This window comes from Lissotriton vulgaris, chromosome 3_1, assembly GCF_964263255.1.
Source record: "Lissotriton vulgaris chromosome 3_1, aLisVul1.2, whole genome shotgun sequence".
NCBI lineage: Eukaryota > Metazoa > Chordata > Amphibia > Caudata > Salamandridae > Lissotriton > Lissotriton vulgaris.
In genome coordinates, this window is record NC_141689.1 from 940,051,274 (window position 1) to 940,077,405 (window position 26,132).

The 26,132-nt window shown below is 43.5% G+C and overlaps 1 protein-coding gene across 1 annotated transcript in view; it reads left to right on the plus strand.

Moving 5' to 3' along the window:
* Positions 1–26,132, plus strand: part of OSTF1 (osteoclast stimulating factor 1) — a 221,111-nt gene that overhangs the window by 151,604 nt on the left and 43,375 nt on the right. The window contains exon 5 of the mRNA XM_086961283.1: positions 19,138–19,191. Coding sequence (XP_086817409.1) covers positions 19,138–19,191 — 54 coding nt within the window. The remainder of the gene's footprint in view (positions 1–19,137; positions 19,192–26,132) is intronic.

Genomic DNA, 26,132 nt, shown 5'->3' on the forward strand with positions numbered 1-26,132 from the left:
ATACAAAGCCCGCCCCCGCCCCCCCCCGCACTCGCGCGCACATGCTTTCCCCCGTACTCGCGCGCACATGCTTCCCCCCCCTCCCCTCCCCCCACCCACTCACCGGCTTCCTTCGTGCAGCGGCTCTCCTCAGCTGCAGGGCCCGGCAGCAGGACTCTTCTTCCCTCCTTCGGCACCGGGGCGCAGGGTAGGCTCCTGCCTGCTCCGGTGCTCCAAACACGGCTCCGTCCAATCACGGCTCTTCCGTGGGAGGCGGGGTAGGCTCCCGCCCTCCTACTTCCTGTTTCCTGTTGTCGCGCCGGCCTGCCTGACTTCCTGGTCGCAGGCCGGCAGAGTGACGGCGGTGATTTGCGGTATTTATTTATTTAGTTATTTATGCATTTTTCTTTTCAGTTTTTACATGAATGAGCTGGAAAATGATATAGATCCTCCTAGGATAGGGACACGCCATCTCCCCGTTTTAATGTACGCTGATGATTGTGCACTTATGGTTTAAACAGGAAGGGGACTACAGAAACTATTGGATCATTTTGTGGGATTTATTTATGTCTGACTTAGGTCTGTCCACAAACAAAACTAAATCATATGCCATATCATGTGGACAGGCGAGCAGCAGGATATCTACATTTCACATTGGCGATACTACTCTTAAAACTTTTCCTATCTTTACGTATTCAGGGGTTCCTTTCAATTCACGTGGTACATGGGTGCACCTGAAAAGCGTAAGGGTCACTCAGGTGGACCAGGCGATTGTGGCCCTTTTTTTATTTGGCTCTAAATTAGGGGCTATGCCGCTGGACACTGCACTCCCTGTTTATAAAGCGAGACTTACTGCAGTGGCTACCTATAGTGCTAGTGTATGGGGGTACACCAACTCCAGTGTTACAAAATAGTGAGAATAAATGTCTGCACAGATTATGGTCATTCCCTTGCAGTACACCATCATCAATGACCCATATGGATTTAGGTCTGCAATTCATTAAGGATATTAAAAAATGTGCACCTACTTTACTTTGCCTTTCAATTTGGTCAAGACCAGAGGCTTCACTGACACAGCCAATAATTAATTGAAAGGAGGAAACCTAGAAGGTTAACTTTATTGTGCAAATGTTTGTTTCATATGCAGAGATAACCCTCTGACAGGCCATGTGCTGTGTGCTTCCTGCCAGGTATTCTGTGAGCATTTGCAAAAAACTGTTTAACACGGAGGGGGTAGGAAGGGAATCTAGACTGTACGATGTGTTGTAGACTATTGACTTTAAGGGGAGGGAGGGAGTTAAGTCCAGCAGTGAGATACGCCCGTAGGCACGTTACAATGGGCTTTGCTGCCCACAGACCGTGCGCCGAGGTGTTGCGATCTCTGACCCGGCGAGGTTGTTTCTAGCACCTCCTGACATGCCCGTGTCTACTATTGTGGTCTTACAGCGCCGTGAAGTTCTGTGATGTATAAGCGCTCCCTACTATGCTCACACACAAAACCTTCGTCAATATTTTTGTACCCAATGAGCTTGCTTCATTCGAGGCGGTGATTTGCGGTATTTATTTATTTAGTTATTTATGCATTTTTATATAGCGCGGACTTTACCCGAAGGCGGTATTTATTTATTTATGTATTTATGCATTTTATATTCTATTATCTTCGTGTTATTTGGGAAGATTATGCAATCTGCTAGGCGTCTGCCCCTTCCTCTCTGGTCACGCACGCTAACGTGTTTTTTTTTTTTCATGCACAGTGTTTACACGCAGTATTTTTTTTTCTCTTGATGTAAATTATTCGCCGTGTTTTGGTGGGAAGTAAACTACTGCAGTTCAGGGAAACAACTGGAGCGCTTTCCAAATATAGCAGTTAAGAAATACAAAGTTAACTTGTCTAATTTGCAAGAATATGAGTAATCGTGATAGTAACCAACCGAGCTTTTTGTCGAGAGCCCTGTTTCTAATCTCGCTCTGTGACGTGGGACTGCCTGATAAAACGCAGCTAACGCGAGGGAAGTGGTCTGGGATTGTGGTAACGTCAATAGAGTTTTATACAGAGGTTGTCTTTTTAGCTTAAAACAGCCACTTTGCGGCACTAGGGAATTGTTCCGTAGCAGGCACTATCTTGGAGGTCCCTTTTGAAGGCCTGGGAGGAGGCAGTGGTCCGAAGTTTTTTTTTGTCCTCTTGCCGTTTGTAAATACAAAACATATTGCATTACAAATGCTATAGGTATCACATTTGCGAAAGTTATAACTATTGGCATTGTAAATGACGAAGCTATTAATTTAGCTATTTAAAAAAAAGAAACATAAATAAAAACTTTGCCATTTACAATACAAATAGCTCAAACTTTCCTAATGCGAGACCTATTGCATTGCAAATGCTTGTTTTTATTTGCCTCATCCCTGTGAAGAAGAGAAGAGACTCCACTCTCTGGATCCAAAATGTTCTAACTAGACCATACAAAAGGCTTACAGGTGGACAATCCACTCTTCGTGGGGTTTCTTGGAGCTGAGAACGGGAAGGTTGAGCAGACATGGACCATCTCACGATGGATAGTGCTCTGCATTGGCCAAGAAGCAACCCTGTGAGGGTTTGGGAGTTCATTCCAACAGAGCTAAGGCTGCTACTACTTTGTGAGCCCGCGGAATTCCTGTTCTGGATACCTTTCAGGCAGTAACATGGGCATCCTTGTACACGTTTACCAAACACTACTGCCTGGACACTCGGGTCTGTCGCAATGGGCACTTTGCCCGTTCAGTCCTACAGAACGTTTTGATTTAGAATTGACTTTGCAGACCCACTCCTGAGGAAGGTATCGATTGGGTATCTATTCTAAGGTAAGTTATTTGCAGCTAGAAGTCTCTATCAGATGGACAAGTTACCTTCAGTAGCGCTTTATCTGGTAAAGAATCTACCTAGCTGCAATTCCTTACCGACACTCCCATCCTCCCCACTCTTCGAGCCAATTTAAATATAAGGCCCACCTTTCTCCAGGACCTTTTGTTTTTCCACTTCAGCATTCCGTTATCCTCCTGGTTCTGTGCTCTGGCGTGGAAAGTTGCAAAAGTAGCATACATCATTGTGCCAGGGTGGCGCCTATATAAGTACAGCACACGTCATATCTGGTGCAGACTCCAACGTGGAGCCGAACAAACCCACCTACAAGCTTGCAGGGGTCCTGGTATAACATCTTCAAAATCCAGTCTGATACTTGGGGTTATTCTAAGGTAAGGAATCTGCAGCTAGATTAAGTCTCAACCAGATTAGCCTTTACCAAAGGTACGTAACTTGTTCGTCAAATTGGTTCTATTGCAGTGAACAAAGACAACTCTTCAGAATTCATTAGGTTGCTATGTGAAATCCAAGACTCCAACATGGCGTCCCTGATGATGGGGCCCCATCTGACAACATTGCTTGTCCTTTCCATTTCCCTTGTGGCTTGGTGCCTTTCCGTTAGACTGGTTTCTGATGTAGGCTACTAGAGCAGCTACGTGGTTAGCTATGGGTTTATTCTTGTAGTAGGGAGCTGTCGAAGGTACTACTTATCTGCCAGCAAATAAGTTCGTTTCTCTGGAGGTAATTGGCATCCGCTGCTCATCACCCAGCCTCGGCTTTTCATGGCGTTCACTTCAGCAAGGCCAAGCAGATACGTGTGATTAGTGTTTCCGTCTTACTGTGAGGGAAACACAGAGATCATTCGCACTGTGGAAAATAAGTGTCAGCGGCCACATGCCGAGGCAGCGTATGAACAGGAAGGCGGAAACGCTGAGACGTCAGAGGAGCTGCTGCCTGTGCACACAGTTCTTTCAAGAGTTCTTGGAGGCCTGAGCTAGTACTCGCTGCCAGCGTTATGTAAGCAGCCCTCGATGGCAGTCACTGTTTATTCATTGCTGCACAGTATCTCTTTTGATACTTCCCAGGCAGTTGCATACTGTGGGTTGTGTGCTGTCACAAATGTGTACTTAAACAGTGGCAGCCATGTCCTTTCGTTTGGCACGCAGGATGTCGACAACGAGGGTCAGGCAGTTGAGGTATTTTTGTGTTCAACTTATGATTCTTTAGACTGGAATTCATATTTCCACAGTTTTTTAGCCTATCACATAATTTTCCCGAGTCAGTTATTTATCATCGATGTGCGTGGCTCCTTTCATGTTAAATGTTTTATGCGCCACTAAAAGGTGTATGTAGAACACGTTTACTGAGGGGGACCGCAAAAGTTTATAAATACAGCTTTCCACTTGCTCCCCCTTTTCTTTTGTTCGTGAGGCTAAATAAATCAAGCATTTGTAAAGTCAATAGGTCTCTCCTTTCATTGGCATTACCCAATATTTTGGCTTTGCTAGTTATTTTTGCCAACACTGTTCACCATCGACAACATTAAAATGAATGCTTGTTTCTGATTTGGAGCAGCATAAACAAAAACATTCAGCTACTGTGTGATGACATACTTTTAATCTACCAGGGTAGTCTCCTAATGCCATGAAGTTGGCATAGTTACCCATCCTTGGCACTAGAACCTGGTCTAGTGATTCAATAAAATCCCCTTCATAACCTGGGAGTTGATAGAATAGAATCCCTGAAAATTAGTGCTGTGCAGTGGAGGCGATATAGAAGCCTAAGGCTTCCACATCTTTGAAATCTTCCAATTTAAATGTGGAGCATTTGAGATGGTTCTTAAATGCTTTAGCTAACCCCCTCCTCACTTGCCCAGCCTGTCCATGTGAGTGCATGCATATGTTTCCGGGAGTGCAAGGAAGAGTCTTCCCTCTTCCTTGTTTCAGCCATGACGAGAAAATCCAGCTTCCTCTACTAGATTATAAGTATAAAGCGCATGTTTATGAAGGGTGGCAGTTGCCAATCCTGAAGCATTATATTAAAACCATATGCGCGAAATCACTTCAAAGAAAAAAGAGCTGCCTGGTAGCAAATTGGGGTTGACTGCCCCCCCCCCCCTCCACCCAAGAAAAACCTTGTTTTTTTTAATGAGCACAACAGTGATGGGAAAGGGTAGAGGAGGTGAGGGGTTGGCCTCAGTCAGCCCCGTAGGAGGGGGCGGCAGGAGAACTTTGGAGAAGCTTAAGAGTGAAGGAGGGCGCAACATGGAAAGCAGAGTGAGATTTGATCTTGGGAGAGAGAGCAGAACAACGTACGCACTCCCGTGGAGTGTTCAAATAAAAAGAAAAAAGTAGTTCCCTGAATTTAAGCAGTAGATGAATACAAGTCACCCACTCAGAGTGATAGTAAGGAAGCTATGCTCGATGGGAGGAACAAGTGCAAGAAGAGGAAGGAAAGCCTTCGAATAAGAAGCAAGCAAATGAGACTGGCAAAGCAAACAGGAGGTAAGCAATGGGCGACCCAACTGCAAGTATTGTCTGGCCCATGTCACTCTATATGACATCGAAGAAGAAGCAAGCAAATGAGACAGGAAAAAAAAACAGCCAGTGGTCTTACCCAAATCCCACTGTAAATTTTGGTTTTATCTGCAATAGGAATTTGACTACAGGAAGCTAAAATGTGTATGTAGTTAAGAGCTACAAATAGGAACAAATGTATGAATAAATAAGTTTACCTCCCATCATTTTTTTCTCCCTGAGGTAAGTGATGGGAGTTTGACGCTGTTACCATTTGGTGTCTTTATACATTCTGGAGTCCTGCTCTTCAGGTTGCATCGTATTGTTGTTTGTTGACCATGCTCCCACTCCTGCTGCTTATGTATGTTCACATACCTGGGCTCAGGAGTAGAGCCTCTTATTCAGTATAATGCAAGCCATGCTTTACGAACCATCAAACACTCTGCTGTTATGTGCTTTATAGCCTTTAGTGGTGGTGTTACATTGGCTGGGTCTACCACCCATTTTCACCATTGGCACCTGCCACTTACACTACTGCTGCTACCGACTGCCTGCATGGAAACCAGTCTTGAAGATCTACACACACCCTCCCCAGTATGGAGTTTGCATCTCCCTATGTTCCTGGCCTGAATACCAGGGTTTTGCCCCCTCCCCATAGGCAGTCCACAGCCCTCTCCTGCCAGCAGGCGTTGTAGGTGTCACCAGAGGAACCCCAAAGTCTGCTGACCAGCTTAGAACAGCCATCTCTGAGGGGACCTCTACACCTCCTCTCAGCATCTCCTTTTACCACTCTCGCGCTCTTTGTGTTCCCCTGCCCTTTCGTGGTCCTCTTCCTGCCTTTGCTATTAAAAGCGTGCCTCCTCTCAAGAGATGCTGTTCAGTCAGGTGCGCACCTGTAGGAGACGGATGTGCACACTGAGTGCTAAACTGCAGGTGATCTCACTGTACAGGATACCTATTGACAAATGTGCAGTGCTCATATGATGCCATTCTGTGAAGGAATCGGGATCCTTGTTTAAAGAGGTACACAACTTCCATCTACAGAGGGGCGCTGTATAGACAATGTATCCATTTGTACAGTACAGAGTGCTTTATGCAGAGGATACCCACCTGCAGATCAGCTGTGTGTACATACAGTCCATGTCTAGAGGGGTGATGTGTACAGAGTTTCAAACCTGCATTTATGTAATGTCCACCTCCAGAAGTTGGATATACCGAATGTACATATGGAGATGAGTGATGACTGCAAAGCTGATATTCTCTGTATACATAGTGTCTGCCTGCAGGTTGCAGAAGTAGACAAAATATTTCCTAAGAGAGATCATTCTTAGTTATAGGATTTTCAATTTTCAATTTTTGCCACTCTTTGAAGAAGGTGATGTGCACAGAGAATGTAAATTTAGAGATGCACGGTTTCTCAGGAACAAATCAAACTAGGGTCAATGGGAGTCCCTATCCGGGGACTCCTTTTGACCCTTGTTTTAACTTTTGCCTGCCGCATGCACTAAACCCAGCCCCACTAGTGGGATAGCGTTTTGATCAGCACAAGTGGGGGAACTCTGGTGGTAGGACTTTTGTGGATCACTGCAGATTCTGATGTATGATTTTAGGCAAAGTTTTAGTTTGCAGGAAATTGTGGATAAGAAAACGTTATGTGATCCAATCAAGGCATAGCACCCTGTACTCCCCTCTAAAGTTTTTTAGAAATGTCTGGGTTTCGTACATTTCTCCTCTTGGCAGCTGACCTGCTCCCGAAAAGTGCAGCCATTCATTATGGCAAGTTGGACTATGTTGGGATATAACCCCTCTCTGCTAGCCCATCTGGAAAACAACACACATATTACCTCTCTCACCATGGGAATGGGGATGCTTTAGTTCCCGGAGAAGCCTTAAGACTTTTGAGACTTTATGGCTGGGGCTCATGTCAGGATGAGCCAGAAACCATCCCATTATTTTATAAATATTATTCCTGGTATCCACAGACGTTTTCACCCTACCCTCCCCTCCCAAATGGTGTAAATTGGGGCAGACTCCCTTCTGGCCCCTAAGAGGACAGAAAGACTGGTTTGCCCCGCACCTTTGCTTTGCCTAAATGTAAAATCCCTGTTGTCTAGTGGGTTTTGTACCAGCCTCTAACCTTCCATGGGCACCATCCCCAATCAGAACAAACCACCTGTCTGCTCCTAAGGGGGGGCTTAAAGCTTCTTCTGGAGTGGGGTATGATTGGTGCCAAGGTAAGACACCCCATCCTTTTGTTTGGTTTGGTTTGGCCATGTTGAAATCCATGTTGTGTATTGGGCTTTCAGCACCCAGTGTAGAATTTGGGTAAACAACCCCAATCCACGCTAAGAGAGCACAGAAAGATGGGTGCACCTATTCTGCTGTGAGAGCACAGTGTTATGCCTGGGTGAGAATCCCTCACCCCACCCCTTTCTTTTATTTGGCACAGCTTCTTCCTGTATCTAGTGGGCTTTCTGTCCCCATAAGGTAGACTGGATGAGAACAGAAAGACTGTTGCACTCATTCTGGGTTGGTAGCATGGCCTGATGCCTAGGTGAGGTGCCGCGCCCCCTGTTTTTTCATTGGGGGGTACTTTTCCCCTTGTGTGGTGGATTTTCTGTCCCCTAGAGGCAGATCTTGGGTTATCACACAAAATCCAGCCTCGTGGGCAGCAAGACCAATGTTCCTATAGTGGGGTGGGGGCTTGCCATAATGCCTGGGTGAGTTGTCCCCACCCCTATTTTATGTGATGGGTGGCATTTTTCTCTTGTGTCTACTGAGCTTTCTTTCCCCTGGGGAAATATTTTAGTTGACCCCCTTGCTCCCCCTCATCCCCCCCACCGCCATTGGGGGGTGGAGGCAGAAGAATCCTTTGCCGGTTCTGGTGTTTGGGGACTCAGAGAGACACCTTGGTAGGCATCCCCCATTTTTCAGGGGTATTTTCCCTGGTGTCTAATGGGCTTTCTGACTCCATGGGGGCAGGCTGCGGGTCAGATAGACTGTTGTGCCCATGGTGGTGGCACAGCAGGGTGGTCTGGGTAACCGGGCAGCACACCTAATTTTTCGTTGGTCCCTCAAATTGGCCTTCGAGTGCACAAAGACTGTTTTGCAGATTTGGGTGGTTGGAGCTCGGGCTGATGCATGGGCCTTTTGTTTTCATGCCTCAACACCTATTGTCTAGTCGGCTGTCTGCCCAATTTAAGAGGCGTATTGGAGGTAAAGACCTCCTTCTGCCCCGAAGGAGGGGGCATTAGGACTGTTGGGGTCATGGGGGGGGGGGGGGTGGGCTCGTCCCAAAGCCTAGATGGTCTTCCCATCACCTTTTTTTAATAACAATACAATAACTCCCTGGGGTCTAATGGGCTTGCTACCATGCCCCCTCCACTTCCCGGTTGGGGAAATCGGAGATAAAACCCACCAATTTTCTCCCCGGTAGGTGGCATAGGTGGGGGTCAGAAAGACCATGTTTGAAACAGGTGGGGGTGAATGCTCTGCCTCACCCACCCCAAACTTTGCAAATAAATTATATACAAAAATGGCTCTCTAGGGTCTAGTTAGCATTATTTCAATACTCGGTGGCAGACTGGAGCCACTGACATTCTTTCTGCCTCCAGGGGGCCCAAACACTTTTTTTGCATTGGAGGGAGCACTGGTCCCTCACCAATGTTGAGGAGTGGGGTGCAGGGCAGCACTCCCACCTTAAAAAGATAATCCCTGTTGTCTAGCAGGTGAATCCCTGCTTGGGAATCGTCCTCCTGGTGCGATCTCCAAGCAATTAACCTCTAGAGAGATTCTTCCCTTTCCAATGATACCTCCCCCTTTGCAATCGGTGCTTAGGGGGATGATATAAACCCCCAAGCACCGATAAAGTGGAGTAAGCCTACCAACTTTTTTTACTTTCACTTTCGTTTCAGTCACATCAATGCCCAAACGCTTACCAAAAAAAACCCACACTATTTCGGGTTGCTGGGGAAGCAGCCAAACCTAAAAAAATGTGCATTTTTCTGGTTAAAGCACCAAACGGATTTTCTGCAGCTTCAGCAAGAATGTGTTGGGCACGTCCTTAGCACTTAATAAGCAGTGTTAAGGGCATGTCCAGAATGTCCTTAGCACTTGAGCAATTACAAGAATAAATGACTGCGCCAACTGGTTTGTAATTTGTGGTTGTTAACATTGTAGGCAGTCAATGGTTTTACTAAATTAAAATAAGGACGTTTATTGTACAGTTAATTAAAACAGTTACAAAGAGTACAAAATAGATGAGCTAATTAAAAGAATAGCATCATGATTAACAAAAAGCTATATTTGTTTTAAAATTGATCCACCCTAAAAAAAGTATCCTAGTTAAAACATACAATAAAATAAATGTCAATTATGTTTTCGTTAATCAGTATCATATATAGATGTATGAACCACCATAGGCAGTATAAATTATAACTCAGGGGATACTTAACGTACTAAATATGCATAGTTCTTTGCTGTACGCCACACTTACCTAGCACTTCACTAGAACCTAGAACTTTTACTAGTCTGAGTAATCAGATGTAACGTTCTCATTGATGTCAGTCAGGACCTGTAGATCAATAAGGGATTTCATCTGTGATAACCTACTCTGTTCAATAATTCGACTTCATCTGAATTCATTTCCTTGTGTTGCTAAATGTAATTAGTTGGTTTAGATGGAGGCTCATTGCGGTGAAATTAAATACATTAAGCAGAGACCGCTTCCAGCGACTTAGTGCATGTTGCATACATTTTATGAATCGGTCTGCAAACTGAGCAGTTGAAGGGATAGATAGGCTGTAGTTGCTTCCCTGCATAATCTTTTGTAGAGTTGCAAAAAAAGCAGACGCAGCCGTAGCATCTGTAAACCAGTAGCAGATCGCAAATGCAGATGATATGCATTAAAGCCTCCGATCAAGTCCCACAGAGCCTACAAACCCTATCCATCGTACCGTTCATGCGGCCAAAATGGTACTCTTTAAAGAGGATTGCCACTCCTTAAACATAATAATTGCTTTTTCATATAGAGTTTCAGTGGATAGTCACTTAGAGGTACTTCCTAGATTGTATTGAATTGGAGCAGCACTTATGAAGGCCAGATTGTTAACCGCTTCAATGTCCAGGACTCTCGAAATTCAAGTCAAGTCAAGTCAAAAAGGCTTTATTTCGACATATAACAATATCTTAAAAAGCATACATACAATAAAAAATAATACTTTTCAGTACATTTAAAATAAACTGTAACTTTCTGCTATCAGAAAATGGATCTATAGGTTTTAAAATGAGCATTTAAAACAGACCATATTAAAAAATGTAATTAAACAATTTGCCTAAGTCTTTTTGACCGGATTCGCCATGCCCACCCAAGGTACTTCGAGGTGGCACATGCGTAAAAAGTACGAGTGTCCGAATAGAGGATCCTTAAGGCCACGTTGCAATGTCTAGTGCCCAGAGTACGACACATGGGCTTGAGCCATTTTGACCGTGGAACTGTATATGCAGGACACTCAAATAAAAAGTGGGGGACAGATTCTCTGCGCTGTGGGCAGAAGGGACACCACGGAGCAGTCTGGTATGGGATTTTCCAGTGACAAGTAAATTCCATTACAGGGAGAAGACCAGTTCTGAATTTGAAGTACAGGGACCTTTCCCAAGGGGCTGAGATGGTGTCCAGATACAGTTCTCTATAGGGGGTATCTTTGGACTCCATGAAGTTTCTAGTCGACTTGCATATCGAGGTGGAGGAATTCCTTCTGTTTGTTATCCAATTCCAATAAAGTTGTTTTATTGTGGATTTGGGGGGGGCTGACTGTTGATGCCAAGCTTCTTCCAGCCCCAGATTGATCAGTAAGGCTTTAATATCCGTTAGCCACTTTATTTTCGCCCACCCTGCCGAACTTAGTATCTCCCGTAGACCGTCCGCATAACTTGAGAGTTCAGGAACCCTCCAGATGCGAGCCCACAGAAGCAAAGGGCGTAACTTTGCTAGGTCTTCTATAGCCCGACAGCCCATGTCCAATTGCAGAGGCAAGATGGGGACAGACGGGCCAAGGGACATCAGGCTTCTCAAGAAGGAATTCTCAGCTCGAGTAAGGTCTTTCAAATTCGACATTCCCCATAATTCCGCCCCATACAAGGCAGCACTTACTCCTCTGGCCGCGTAGATGTCCAATACTGCAGCTATGGGTTTAGTTGAGGCTGCTCTCTGCTCTTTTAGCAGGGTCCCGGTTATTCTTTTTAGGTTTAGCAACATTTTGAGCAGATGCTGGTCCCATTTCATGGAATCCACCAACCTGATGCCCAGATAATCGAAGGTTTTAGTCCTGTCCAATGCCACAGAGCCCAATGTTGGCGGAGGGCCCAGTTTTTGCGGAGGGTTCAAAATAAGGTACTTTGTTTTGTCTGTATTTATACAGAGTCCTCTTTGTTTACAAAAATCGTCAAAGCCAGAGAGAAGCTGTTGTAGGCCCATTGGCGATTTTGACAGGAGCAAAGTATCGTCCGCAAAAAGCAGGGTGGGGATGGAGCGACCTGCCAGACGAGGGGCATCTGCTGGAATCCTTGACAAGTGGTCCACCACCCCATTAACATAGAGCGAAAAGAGTGTTGGGGCAAGAACACACCCTTGCCGCACTCCTCTGTTCACATCTATTCTTCGGGTTTTTTGGCCATTGGGACCCCAGCGAATTTGGGCGTAGTTGTTTTCATGAAACTTCATGACCAGGTGGAGCAGGTAAGGTGGCAGGCCAAGATCATTAAGAACCTTCCATAGATTATTTCTGGGGACCAAATCGAAGGCCGTCCGGAGGTCGATGAAGGCCAGATATAATGTACCCTTCCCAATTGTGACGACCTTCCAGTGGATCATAAGAAGCCTTAGCGATTGTTCAATTGTTCCAGTACCAGCACGGAACCCTGCCTGAAAATCCGAAAGGATCCTGTTCTCATCTGCCCATTGCTGTATTCTTGTTAAAAGAACCTTGCCTGCGACTTTTTGTGAGCAGTCGATCAGGCTGATTGGCCTGTAGTTCCCTGGGTCATCTCGAAATTAATCTTGCCTGTTTGGTCAAAATTGTGTTTAGAGTGGCAGTGAGCTTTCCCATTGATCGTTTGCCATCAAGATTTCAATTGAGGCTCTCAATTTAGCTTTTCGTGAGAAAGAATTTGCTAAATTGCATGTCAAAACAAGCCACTAACTGCATGCTTCGCTTTTAAACCGTATGCCAAGTAGCGCAATTTTAATGTCAAACTTTGCCTTGGTGAGTTAAATTCCAGTCGAACAGAATACGCAGGAGAGGAATTTTGGGATGGCAAACACGGAGCAAAAGCATTTGTTTTTAGCTTGATCGAGTAAAACCTCAAGGCGGTCTCTAAACATGAATGCTCCATACATCAAGTTAAACAAAGCGATACCAAAGAAGATGATGGACGGAGCGTTTGAGCAAATCAAACACTCACCCCCAGTCAACTGATCTGGGTTTAATCCATCAGTGTTTTTTAGCTCACTCCACCACCCCAGTTCAGACATGGCCATATGCAAATCAGTCTGACCCTGTGCCTCATGGGAATAGTCCAGGACGAACTGCCAAGCCATGTCTTCCCTGGACCGGAAACAATCATCCTGGGACTGGTTTCGGATTCATAATCCTCATCAGCCATGCTATCGTGAATCCAGTGGTAGAGTGAGCAAGGGACCCACGTCTGGGCATACTCTGCCAACTTAGGGCGAACAAAGCGATACCAAAGGTAGGCATGAATTTACTATTAATGACCTTACTTGCTGCCGATAGATTAGGGCGTTCACTTTTTGCAGTAGCTTACAAAAAGTAGATATCAATGCAGATCAGGCATATTTCTGAGAACTAAGATCAGTGTAGCTGATTCCTTCATTGCAGCAAATGCACAAATATTTGATTGATCTTTTTGACAGGTACCAAGCCCCTTTTATAATGCTATTTCCAGCCTATTAGTAAGTTCTTACTTTTGTGCTATTGATTTGAATGTTGTTTGGCTTACTGTAGGCCTCCAGTACAGTCAGGGAACAATGTAAACCAATCCACACGTGGTCAAAGTAAATGGCGCCATAAGTATATTGGAGTACCTGGATTTTCATTCCTGCTATTCTCTGTGTAAAAACTCTTGCTAGGTGGTCGTTCATATCTGCGAGATACAGGTTAGAGATGAGGGTTCAGGATACGTCTTGCTTTAACCCTTTGATGTTTTAATTTTTTCCATCATGACCCAGTTGGATCTTCATTGTTACCAGCACTTACGTTTGTGAATAGAAACGGATGATGGAATTTGGCAACGGAGCCAGCAATCCCGAGTTTTGCAGCTTGGCCCATAGTATACTTCTGTTCACGCAGCAATCAAAAGCGGTGGTAAAGTCTATGAATGCTGTGAACAGGGGTGAACACCTTTCTGCATGGCTGCTTCTGAGAGGATCGCCACTATTGTCAGGTTATCCTTGGTCCCACATCCTCTCTTGAAGCCCGTCTGGGTATGGGGAATTAAGTATTTTGCCGACTTTCGCTTCATCTCCTTGAGAAGAACTTTCGCAAATACTTTGCATCGACATCCAACAAGGCTCTCTAGGCCCCTTCTTTTAAATGGGTATCAGAATGGAGCCGCTCCAACTGTCTGGAATGGTATTAGATATCAGGCAGTTATTAAATAATGGAAACATGAAGTCCGCCCATTCATGACTTGCCACTTTAAATATATTGGCTTGCAACCCATTTGGCTCTTGTGCGCACTAACTTAATTCTGTTCAACACTGATTCATAGGTTAAGATTGGAATTTTCAGCTCGGTAACCAGACTATAATCTATTTCTTGGCAAGTGCTCTCCTCTGGCTCTACTGAATTGTCATTTGCATATTGGGTAGCTATATATCTCGACCATGTTGCTGCTGTAATATTTCAATGCACCGGTGTACTATTTGATGGCAAGCGGTGGACAAGGAGCCAGAATGCGCAGGTATTTAAAGGTTTTGATGCCTCGTGCAATTTTAACCATTCTTTCTCCTGCTGTTGTTGTTTGAGATCTCAGAGGTTTCTCCTGTACTGTTAGCTGATTTGAGACAGGTTGGTGCTAACTAGTTTATTTGATTCTTTACACATCAGTCGTTTTGCAGTAAAGTTGAACTTTCTTTTCAGCAGCCTGATTTCTTCACCTCCTTGAGTGCTGTTGTTGATGGAAGACATTTTTTGTGACTGGGCAGGCTCTGGAGAATTGCAGATTGTCCTGAACTTTTCCGGTAACTGCATGCTAGCTGTAAGCCATACCACTGAACTAATTTGGCATCCTCCAAAGATAGCCTGGTGTTAATTCCTTCTGGGTCCCTGATAGTTTCACTGGATCTTTATGGTGACCGCTATGTTCAAGCTGACACTTTTGAATCGTGTGGTCCCTGATCCCAGTATGCAACACTATAAAAGCTTTGACTCTAGAAAAATATTAGCCTGAGACCCAGTTGCAAACTAACGCCGATAGTTGTTTTGAAAAATTCGGTGTATGACGATGGTTGATCAGATGAGATTCTTCTGTTAATAATGTGAAGGCCCAGATTAATTCAAGAGTACGGCCATTAGTGCAACAGCCTTATCAGGTTTGCTGATGTTCTTTTTTTTTAATGGAGGAACTCCCCAATCTGTGTCGTCTATTTTCTGCCAAATTGGCGCAATCGACCAGTCCAGCAAGTTTGAATTGAAATCACCTGTCCGCGTGCACATGGCTTCTGTATGGCTCCTCATCTGATCTCTCAATATTGAAACTGCGCTTTTTAGCTGTGATTTCTCCTTCGCCGTTTGTGATTTGACAAATACATTACCAATGATTATCGTTGAGCTGGGATTTATTACAGGAGAATTTGATTCTAGTTTAATTATTATAAAGTCACTAGCGCCTTTGTAGAGTGATGTTATATTTGCCCCCAGGCTTTTACTTAAAGCGTTGCCACCCTGCTAAAAGGATGACCCTTTCAATTGATGGTGGAGCCGGAGCGAATATTTTGTTACAATCTTGCCAGCTGCTACCTGTTAACTGCCAGGTCTCCTTTAGACAAATTATTGATTGCTGTCTTAAAGTTCCCTTTATAATTATTTATTCCCGCTCTAAACCGCTTTGCAGATTTTCATTAGTGAAGCCTCTTGTCTTCATTATCCCATGGAAGGGGTTGCCTATAAGATCAGCTCCCTTGGCATTTGCAAGGACTGAGCTTGTCTGAAGCGGACGGACAGTTGCCGGGTATTTAGCTGATATTCTAGACCACTTGGGAAAACATTTCTGACTTCCTAATGGTCGGGGCTCGAATATTTGAATACCCTTTAGGGTTGTTATTTGTGACAATATTTTTGTCTTAGTGTCGCTGAGCCTGAGCACCATTCTCATCCGTTCATTCAGTTATTGATTTAGGCCTCGGCTGATTGCCGCTGATTATATATCAGTTGTGGAAATCATCTCCAAACTTGGAAGCTTTGAGAGAAGCAACAACAGGCTTCCCCATTTTTAAGTGTCAACACAACCTCTTGAGGCGTATTCTGGATACAGAGTAAGAGATGGCGAGTCTTCATCTCGTGGAAGGTTGATTCGGGGCTGGAGTGTACATTGTGTCTTTAATCCATTTGCGTATAAGTGCAATGTATCTGTAATTGGAATTCCTCTGCTTGGGCCACCAATTTAATTTGGTGTCGTTTTGAAATTATTTGCATTTCATTCAGTCTGGGAATTGACACACAGGGGGTGGGAGCGTGCTTGCTCTAGCTGTTGATGGACAAGTACTTTTGACTCCATATTAGCAAGGATGTTATTCTCCAATGAAGTGATAATTCGCCGTCTATTAATAGTGTTTATATTCTGGGAATCCTCTTTTCCCTTGCTTGAGCTATTAGCGTTCCCTGATAATTTGTCTGAATAGACTCTGAAACGCCTGATGGATAGCTCTCAAGCCCTTGCCCAGTGGATTTGATGTCCTCGCACTGCTTACACATGGAACTTAAAGTATATGCATTGGTGGTAGGTGCAGCACTTTCTGGCGCCTTTTCTTGATTATTGTTTTTGTGCTTTAGTTGCTTTCTAAACTGCTGTCTCCCTCTTCTTACCATTGCCCTTGCCCTTGCACTACCACCAAACTGCTCAGCTTGTTTGTAGCGGCATCTCCAAATAATGCATTCATCCCAGATCAATCCTGCCCCTGATCAGACCTCAATGCCGCTGCAGCACCTGCCGCTGTCCTCAATTTATTCAAGCCCACCTCACCTCCCCAGTTAAGGCGAGCTCCAATAGTGCATATGTACATCATGCCCAGAATGGGCCTTCCCTCCTCCTCCTTTCTAGAGTACTCCCCAGTAGCGGCTATTACTGAACGGGGTGGTGGGGGAGGGGGCATCAGGGGGGGCTTGTAAAATAAAATGACTTACTTGGGTGCTGCCGCCTCTCCTCTCTCTGACTTCTTCTCCGTGTCGCAATAGGAAGCATACAGCCTCCCAGAATCCCCTGGCCAATCACAACGCTGCAATGCAGCATTGTGATTGGTGGGAGCACTGTGGTTCGGCGCTCAGATGGGGACAGGGAGGCTGTGCATGTTCCCTACCAGGCTGTGTAATGCAGCCTGATGGTGAACATGCAAAGTGCGCAGAGGTACTGCACTCTTTAGAGTGTGCCTAACACTCCTCTCCCTGGCCCATGCTCTGGCCAGCCTAGCGCCACTCGCCCAGCCCGGCACCTAAGCAGGAAGGGGAACAAAAATGATAATAACATTAGTTATTATCATTTTAGTTTTCCTCTTTAAACTGCTCGCAGATCAGTGGGGCGACGCTTCTCTGACTTAGCGGGTCAGGTTAAATCCACTGGTTTGAAGGGCACAAAGTCTGTTTGGCAAGAAGTGAATTTGAAAAAAGTGTTGTGAAAGCCATTTCAGAGCGAAAGTAGCCAACTATATGTGCATGAGTCTTTCACAAAATGGCTGTTGTATTACAACCCACTTGTATTATACGATTTCAGAAATAAAAAATGTTCCTGTGTTCCTTAGATGCCTAGCAAATAGTCATGGCGTTAGGGCCCTATGGCATGCTCAGACAATTTTAGCTGCATTCATTTGTACATGTATAAGCAGGTGGTGAGAACAAAAATAAAACCGGTTATTCTAATAGGTTTTTTCCTATTATTGGTGAAAATGCCTAAACCTGTTTCTCGCCTTATGTTTATAGCAGCGCTTGTAGTTGGATCTACTGTAATAGATGACTGGTAATCATCTCTCCCACCACAGTTTTGAAGCATAGTCTCAAGATGAATAAAGTTAGATCTAAAGAACAAATGCACGCACTACTAGTCTAGTCAAATTAGTTCATAAAATGGGCTCACCTAGAACTAATTGCAATACAATTTCTGTGAGTGGATTCTTATTGAAATTTTTCCGTAGAAAACAATGGTGAAAAGTCTACCACTCTATCATGACACGTTAATCCAATACGGAACACTGTTTGTGGTAGCAGCATGTATGTGGTAGCATGCATCTACAGCATGTAATCAGACACATTTTGGATACGTCTCTTAACTTTGTCTACCCATTCATCATTGCGTTTGTTGCATTTTTGTAAAACTGATGATTTGAATTCAACTGTTCGTGCATTAAACCGCACATTTTTTTCCCTCCATGAAGTATAAACTTAACCCAGTACCACAAAAAATTTTTTTTTTCTAAAATCAAATGGGGTTTCACACGACCGTAGAACACGAGAAATTGTGGGATCTGATTCTTTCTCCTGGAACGGAGATTTCAAGTAAACAAAACGCACTCTACGTTTCTTGTGAACTTTCTGCCCAACACAAACATGAAACTTAGATATTTTTCTCTCCTTGCATGTTTTTTTTAATTCCAGTCACTCCTCTTTCAGTGAGTACAGATACATTGTCATCTTCTTGAAACACCACATCACAAATGAAACACTTTTCTACGTCCATTTTCACTGTATCTCAAAGCAACTCGCAAGAACCTGTAACACATAAATGAAACATTTTTGATTACCAAAAAAACAAACCATAACAACAAAGTTACAAAACAAAACACAAACAATAGCAAACTTTTGATTTCAAAAGTTAATTGTAATATTTACGTTCCTTCACACTTTGTCATATAAGTCAATGAAAAAATCATACAAACTTTGTCTATCTGACATATTCCACTATAATTTGATATTATGGTCATCAGAAACCATTTTTGATGTTATTTTTGACTTTCCCCTCCCTAAAAACATATAAAATAATACCACACAGGGGCATATAAACAGTTATACCCTATATCTCAAATAATGGGCAGCCATTTTGCAAAATCCGCCATATTGGATTAACGCGTCATGATAGAGTGGTAGACTTTTCACCATCATTTTCTACAGAAAAATTTCAATAAGAATCCACTCACAGAAATTGTATTGCAATTAGTTCTAGGTTCCGCAACAAATTGACTAGTCTATACATGCTGGTGCAACTCGCAGACACAGGGCTATCTGAGGCTCCTCTAAATAGTATGTTCTAAGTTGAACGATGTATGTCCTTGATTGTGTCTCTTTCAGTGTAATCTTTCTGAAATGTGATTTTGTCTCCGTTTTGCTGCTTGATTTAATATATTATTTTTTAAATCCATTACATCAAATGTTCTTTATTTTTAACAATTGTAATTAATTGATTCCTTCCTACTTAGTAAGGCTACTAAGATGCCCTAATGAAAGTTCACATTTTCCCCATTACTGCTTCAGAAAATGTTTTCTGATGTCAAAATATGTGTGTATTCTTTATATTTTCTAGTGGCTGAACAAGCAGAGTCAATTGATAACCCCCTTCATGAAGCTGCCAAAAGAGGTAGGTGTTTATTTTTACGCATGTAAAATACTCTAAAAGTTTAAATAACAAAAATGTAAAATATGGTTAGTTGCTGCATTTTTTTTTTATAGTAACTTACCACGTCTAGGCTTGTTCAGGTGTAGCCTGGGGATTAATTTCCTTATTTTCCCTGTCTCGTTAAGTCTGCCTTCCTCACACTGACCAAAACAACGTGCATTCATTTTCAGCAGCCTCACTGCACGCTCATTGGGGAGTGGGGCCTGTCTGTTCAAAAGGCTATGAAGGAAACCATGTCCAGGATGAGTTTTTAAAGTTCTGACCCTAAAATCTTAACTACGTAAAATAACAACTAATGGTAGTATCTATTGCAAAAAGTTGGTTATTGTTTCAAAATCATATAAATTGGAATCACTTCAATACTACTACTAACACTGAAAGAAAAACACCAGTAGAAACCGATCCCGAAACAAATGTGAAAACAAGTCCAAAAACAGCACCTTAAACTAAAATAACAGTGATTGTCAAAATCAATAGGACTGACTTTTATTTTAATGAAAGTGTATCTTCATTGTATGGCTGTTTATTTATATGGGCCCATATAAACAAAATTCCAATTTCGCGATTCTCAAAAAGTTAATCCGTAGAAATCGCTATTTGGGAACACCGCAAAACAGAATATATGTAAACTGCGATTTCTGAATAGCAATTCTACATAGTCTCATTCGCTATTAGGAAATCGCAATTAAGGAAATTGCTCAATAGCTATTTCCGAATAGAAAATCACACAATGTACACATATGTGCCTAAGCTCTTTAACAGATGCACATCCTTCAACAGAGGTTCACTGCCAATTCGATAAGCTGGAAAAAATTCCATTTTAGGGAACTGGATGACTACCTTTCGGGAGAGCCGGAGTTGAGTCAGTCATCTCTGACTCATTCCCCTCCCACATCACTGAGTTTCTTACAGGCCCTGCACTTGTACATCAAGTGCCTGAGGTAGGCGATGGCCTTTACTTTAACGTTTTTATGAAGCAGCATGTGAAGGCAGATGAATGGGTTGATGAACAGGACCAGTAACTTACAGGACCCTTTTAATGGTGCAGGTAATCGTCCGTCTAGATGCACGCTGCTCTTGTCTGGGAAAAATGAGAGAGTGCAACTTGATGGATGGATGAATGGATGGATAGATGAATGGATGGAAATACAAATCTGGACATGGTGCTATACATCATCGGTCTAGAGACACGCTGAACTGTCTTGGAGGAATGACTGCAAAACACACAAGGTGATGGGCGGAATGTTCCACATTGGCAAAACATTCACCCCCTGTCACAGACCTGGGTTTAATCCATCGTTATTTTGCTCACCAACGCCACCCCAGTTCAGACATGCAAATCAGTCTTGACCCTGTGCCTCATGGGAACAGTCCAGCCCGAACTGCCAAGCCATGTCTTCCCTGGACCGGAATCAAGCATCCTAGGACCGGTTTCTGGCTGTCAGCCATCCTCAGCCAGGATAGCTTAACTCCAGTGGTGTAGTGAGCATGGGACCCACGTCTGGGCATACCCTTCCCACATAGGGCGAACAGCAAAACACACAAGGTGATGGACGGAATGTTGCACATTGGCAAAACATTCACCCCCAGTCACAGATCTGGATTTAATCCAATGTTATTTTGCTCACCAACGCCTCCCCAGTTCAGATATGGCCATATGCAAATCAGCCTTGACCCTGTGCCTCATGGGAACAGTCCTGCCCGAACTGCCTAGCAATGTCTTCCCTGGACCGGAATCAAGCATCCTAAGACCGGTTTGTGGCTATCAGCCGTCTTCAGCCAGGATAGCTTAACTCCAGTGGTGTAGTGAGCATGGGACCCACGTCTGGGCATACATTTCCCACATAGGTCGAACAGCAAAACACACAAGGTGATGGACTGAATGTTGCACATTGGCAAAACATTCACCCCCAGGCACAGAGCTGGGTTTAATCTATCTTTATTTTGCTCACAAACACCACCCTAGTTTAGACTGCACTGCTTCTTCATGTGGTCTGGCCTCTGGAGTCAGCCCTGTAGCTATGCACTTCAACTGTGCCATCAGGTGTGCTTCTTGGACTGATGCAGGGTTCCATCAGCTGCTGCCGGGCCTCCGGTCGCTGGCAGCCGGAGGCTGAACCAGTTGGTGTGGCTGTTGGTGATGTGAACCATATGCGGTCTGAGCCTGCTGTCTGTGTTCCTTGTGACATTCTGCCCTGTAATGTTTAGACCGAGGGTGACCTTATAGGGAGCATTTTGGTTGCTTTTTAAAGTTTGCACCTGGTTACCACCAGTTCAGAATCAATGGTAATAGTGTTTCCTAAATGCCCATTTCACAATTTGGAAATGCTATGTACATGCGGTTTAAAATTCGCAAATAGGAAATCCCTATTTAACATTTCCTATTTTGCGATTCACAAAATGCAATTTCTACTGAATAGGAATTGCATTTTGCGATGCCTCATATGCCTTTCGTCATACCGAAAGGCAATTTAGCATTTCTTAACGACCCAAAATGCTACATTTGTATTACATATGGACCATTGTTCTGCAGATTAGCGTGTTGGTGAATGCTAGAATTGGTGATTGCCTGATTGAAAGAATAGGCAAGTGACTGCATGGGTGAATTAATGAGTGAGTAATTAATTGAATGGCATAGAATGGCATGGACGAGTTAGTATAAGTGAATGGGCAAGTGTGCTTACCGTTGGAAGCTTAGGTGATAGAACAGATGGACATATGGTTGGAAAAATGGGTAGAAGTACAAGAAAGAGTGATTAAGTGAATGGATCAACGAATGAGCAAGATAAATGAGTCCACAGACGGCCAACTCCAGGATGTTATGGGTGACCATGGTCTTTTTGGTGACAGAAGTCTACTCTCCTCTCCTACTACAGCACACTCATCCAAACACTTACTATTCCAGTCATTCATCCATTTTCTGTTGGATATATACATATTGTGTAAGCTTATGTTATTGATATGTGAAGTACGAAGCACTTACAAAAATCTGAGTGTAACCAGCATGCTCCATAGAGAATCACTCTCCTCTTTGGGCGTGCGCAGGCTAATAGTAACAGCTTTGTTTTATTAAGAATCTGAACAGACCTTTGATTTCATATTTGTAAGAACAGCAAAACTTTAATGACACTATATTATTACATAAGTGGATTGTGCTACCATTAACGATGTACAGTGAAAAAGGTGCAGGGAAAAGGCAAGCAAAATGGCGACTGAAAAAACATGGAAGGCAGATAAATATAACCTGCACTTAAATGCATAGAAAATGAAGTGTGAAAAAATAAATTACAAATGTTGAATCAATATCGGCCCAGCTGTACGTGAACGTACTAACATGGCTTCCGGTTAAGTATTTAACAGAAACCAAACTGCAAGGTTCTTTTGTTTCACAAATAAATGTAGCGATGGAAGAGTTGTGATGGGCAGACATGGCTGCACAATGTCGGAAGGTAGCCTACAAAACCTTATATAGTGGACCCTTGGAGTGCATGCAGAACAAAAAAGATTTTTGTAATGTCAAAAAGGAGTTCGTCTGTTATGTGTTTCTGCATAATTATGTTTCCACCACTAACAAGAGAGCCCCCACTGGAGTTTAAATGCCCTTTCTATCACTCCTCTCTCTATTAGGTCATAGACATGAAAGAAGTCCCAAATCACCATAAGGGTATGGATGTGCCGTCATATAGCCTGAGGTACATTCTGTAAAATAATAACCCGTGCCACTAAAAAAGCCTTTTTAAAAACGATTTGCATACGTGTTGCACAATATTTTGGACGCAGTCTTTTTAGAAGAGCATATATCACTTGAAAAATAGGAAATACAATGTCACTGCAAAAGTGTTTCTACTAGCACAGAAATTATATCTGAAAAGCGTCATTTAAATTGATGGACTATATACAGTAGAGAAAACCAAAGAAGAATGATGAGCATAGAACAGCCTATTATCGATCCATGAATAAAAAGCAGACTAAATTTAATTTGCATAAAAATTAAGACTTAAAGGAGAAGAGGCGAGCAAAATATCCTAGTCCTACTAGATGGGGCTGAAAATAGCCCACATCTTGACACTGCAGCTTTATATATTAAAAGCAACACCAAGAAACTAAGAAACAAACGCTTGATTGAGCTTTGTTTCTGAAACACACTAAAATACTTGTTGGGTCTAATTTTTCATTGAAGTTTATTTTTTTATTTTTGCTTTAGTTTTTTGCATAAAATCCATTCTTACAATTGCATCCCAGGAACAGGACAAGGGTGTAACTCCTTCACGGAGACGCAGACTTCAAAGTACAGGTCACGGGCCATATTCCAAGGGCAAGGACACTGATGACCTTAATCCTAATTTAGGGGACCAACATCTTGTGGAGTGTACAATGTGTCTACACACTTCTACATGCGTTGCACAAGTGAACACAGTCGAACACAATTACCCAAGGAATCGTAGTTGTGGGGTAATCCATTTCACCTGAGTGGTCAGTCATCCCTCCCCCATGGGAGAGAATAAAGACCTGTACCTCTGCCTAATTAGTCAAAAGGCGTCAACCATCTGTACAGTTTTATTTAATCACTTTCAGCCGTTCGTCATTTTGTGCAAGGTGCACAGGAAAATATATTTCATTTGTAATAGAAAATGATAAAGTTATAAACAAGTGTATTAGTACAGCTCAGACTAAGCGGAGAATGCACATGATATGGCACAGTCCAAAAGGATAAGAAACTTTCAACTTTAGCAGGCTCAGCTTAGTAATGAGCGATGGAATGTATTGATGCCTAATGGAGAGAGCACTCAGTGTTTATATAAATCAGGCAAGAGACGTATATCACCTGCCAAAGGGGACCTAGCTTAGGATCAGTAAGAAGATGTAGTGTAAGCTAAAAATTGGGTCATAGTACAAGCTCAGTATTGGATCATACTACAAGCTCGGTATTCGGCCGTAGCATCGCTCCGCTTTTGGATGTTACATACGTCATGTACCCCGGCGCAGGTAGAAATTAGGGTTTGAAATTGCAAATGCTGAGAATTGGGGCAGAGCATAAGTACAGTACATATAGGCGGGGTGATCTCAGTATTAGTCCTTAACACAAGTTCAATATTCATGCTGGCATAAGCTTTGTATCAGGACCCAAAAATACATCATTCAAAAAAGGGCAACTCAATAACCCCTTGTGAGCTCTGGTATCAACGTTAAAAAGGTAAACTGCTGACAAGAGAAACATTTACGTCAACATACATGATGTAAAAGTGTTTAAGATGCCCAATTGGTGGCATCTAGATTCAAAATCTGTCATTATATACAAGTATTTTGAATGGAATTAAGCCAGTGAATAATTGAATCGTAAAGTATACTGTATTCACAAATTATACGACATGGGTTCAGAATACAAACATATTAAAATATATATTGACAATGCACTATATTAATTGTACTACTCGTTCCATGATTCCATTTGTCAATGTATAGAAAACTCACTCACTAGAACATCACTAAATAATGTCAGTCTGTGATGAGGAATAAATTAAGCTTAGAGTGGAAAGCAATCACATCAATAGCAGAGTACTAAGAAAGACAACAAAGCCACCGGATTATGAGACAATGGCTGGCCAGAAGCCCACTCTCAGTATATGTAGAAAGCAGTTGGTCTCCAAAAGAAAGCTGAAGCTGTTGGAAACTAAAACCTAGATAATTACCCAATTCACCCATTGATATGGAGTTGTACCTAGCGTACAGTTCTGCACAGTGAAACGGGCAGCCACATTTGCAAAGGACATTTTTTTGCATGTTTTTTCTTTGCAGGAAAACTTTTCACAGTGGAGGAACCTCCTTCTACTACACCCTCATTAAATCCTAGGGGTTATCCATTCCCCTTCCCATGCTGTTTTTTTCCGCCATCTGGTTCGGATGAGGATTGAAGCGCTCCAGATCGACTTCGGAAAGAAGTGACTTTTCGGCGCGTATTCCCTTTCAAATTCGACGGTATTGTTATCGAACGCGATTTCATTTCCATTCCGACGCGTTTCGACTCCAACATCGAAGAAAAACTTGGATCTACGTCGACGAACAGGAGGCCTTTCTCGACGTGGTCAAGCCCGGAGTCCATGAAAAAAGACTCCATTTAAGAAATGTCCAACGTGTGGTGCTAAGTTCCCACACAAGGACCTACACGAGGTGTGCAACCTCTGCCTATCGCCTGAACACGAATCCAGGGACTGCGAAGCCTGCGCAGCATTCTCCTCCAAGTCGACGATTAGAAACCGTCGAGCTCGAAGACACGAGGTTTCCAGAATGCAGTCGGAGGCGATCCCGGAGCTGTTCGAAGACCAGCACCTCGATGAAGAAGAGGATCATGAAGAACAGTCGGGGTCGAAAGGGGACGAGTCGGATGTCGAGGAACTCGACGTGCAACAAACCGTAGTGACGACGACCCCTTACCAAAAAACCGACCCCGTGTGGTAACGACCCCGCTTTTGAGCCCGGTCAAACCGCAGAAGAAAGTTTCCGACGCCCCGCCTTCGGGCCCGGCAACGAAACCGAAACTGAAACCGAAACTCTCGGTCTCCCACCATGTCGGATCCGAGAAGCGGTCGACATCTACTTCGACGCCGAAGCTTCATGCAAGGGAAAGCTCGGCATCGAAACATTCCATGTCGAAACCGAAACATGCTTCGATGTCGAAGACTCACTCGACACCGGAAAAATCGGAATCGAGCAAATCCTCGGTGCCGAAAACACCGAACATTGACGATCGAAAGCAAAGGCACCTTTCGGAACCAAAAGCTTCGGTACCGACACAGGAGCAGCAAACAGATCCGAAACAAAAGATTTTGTTTATCGATCCACAAACTGGCAAAGTAGTGACGAAGAAGAGGAAGAATGAACAGCTAGACGACAAACCTCTTCCT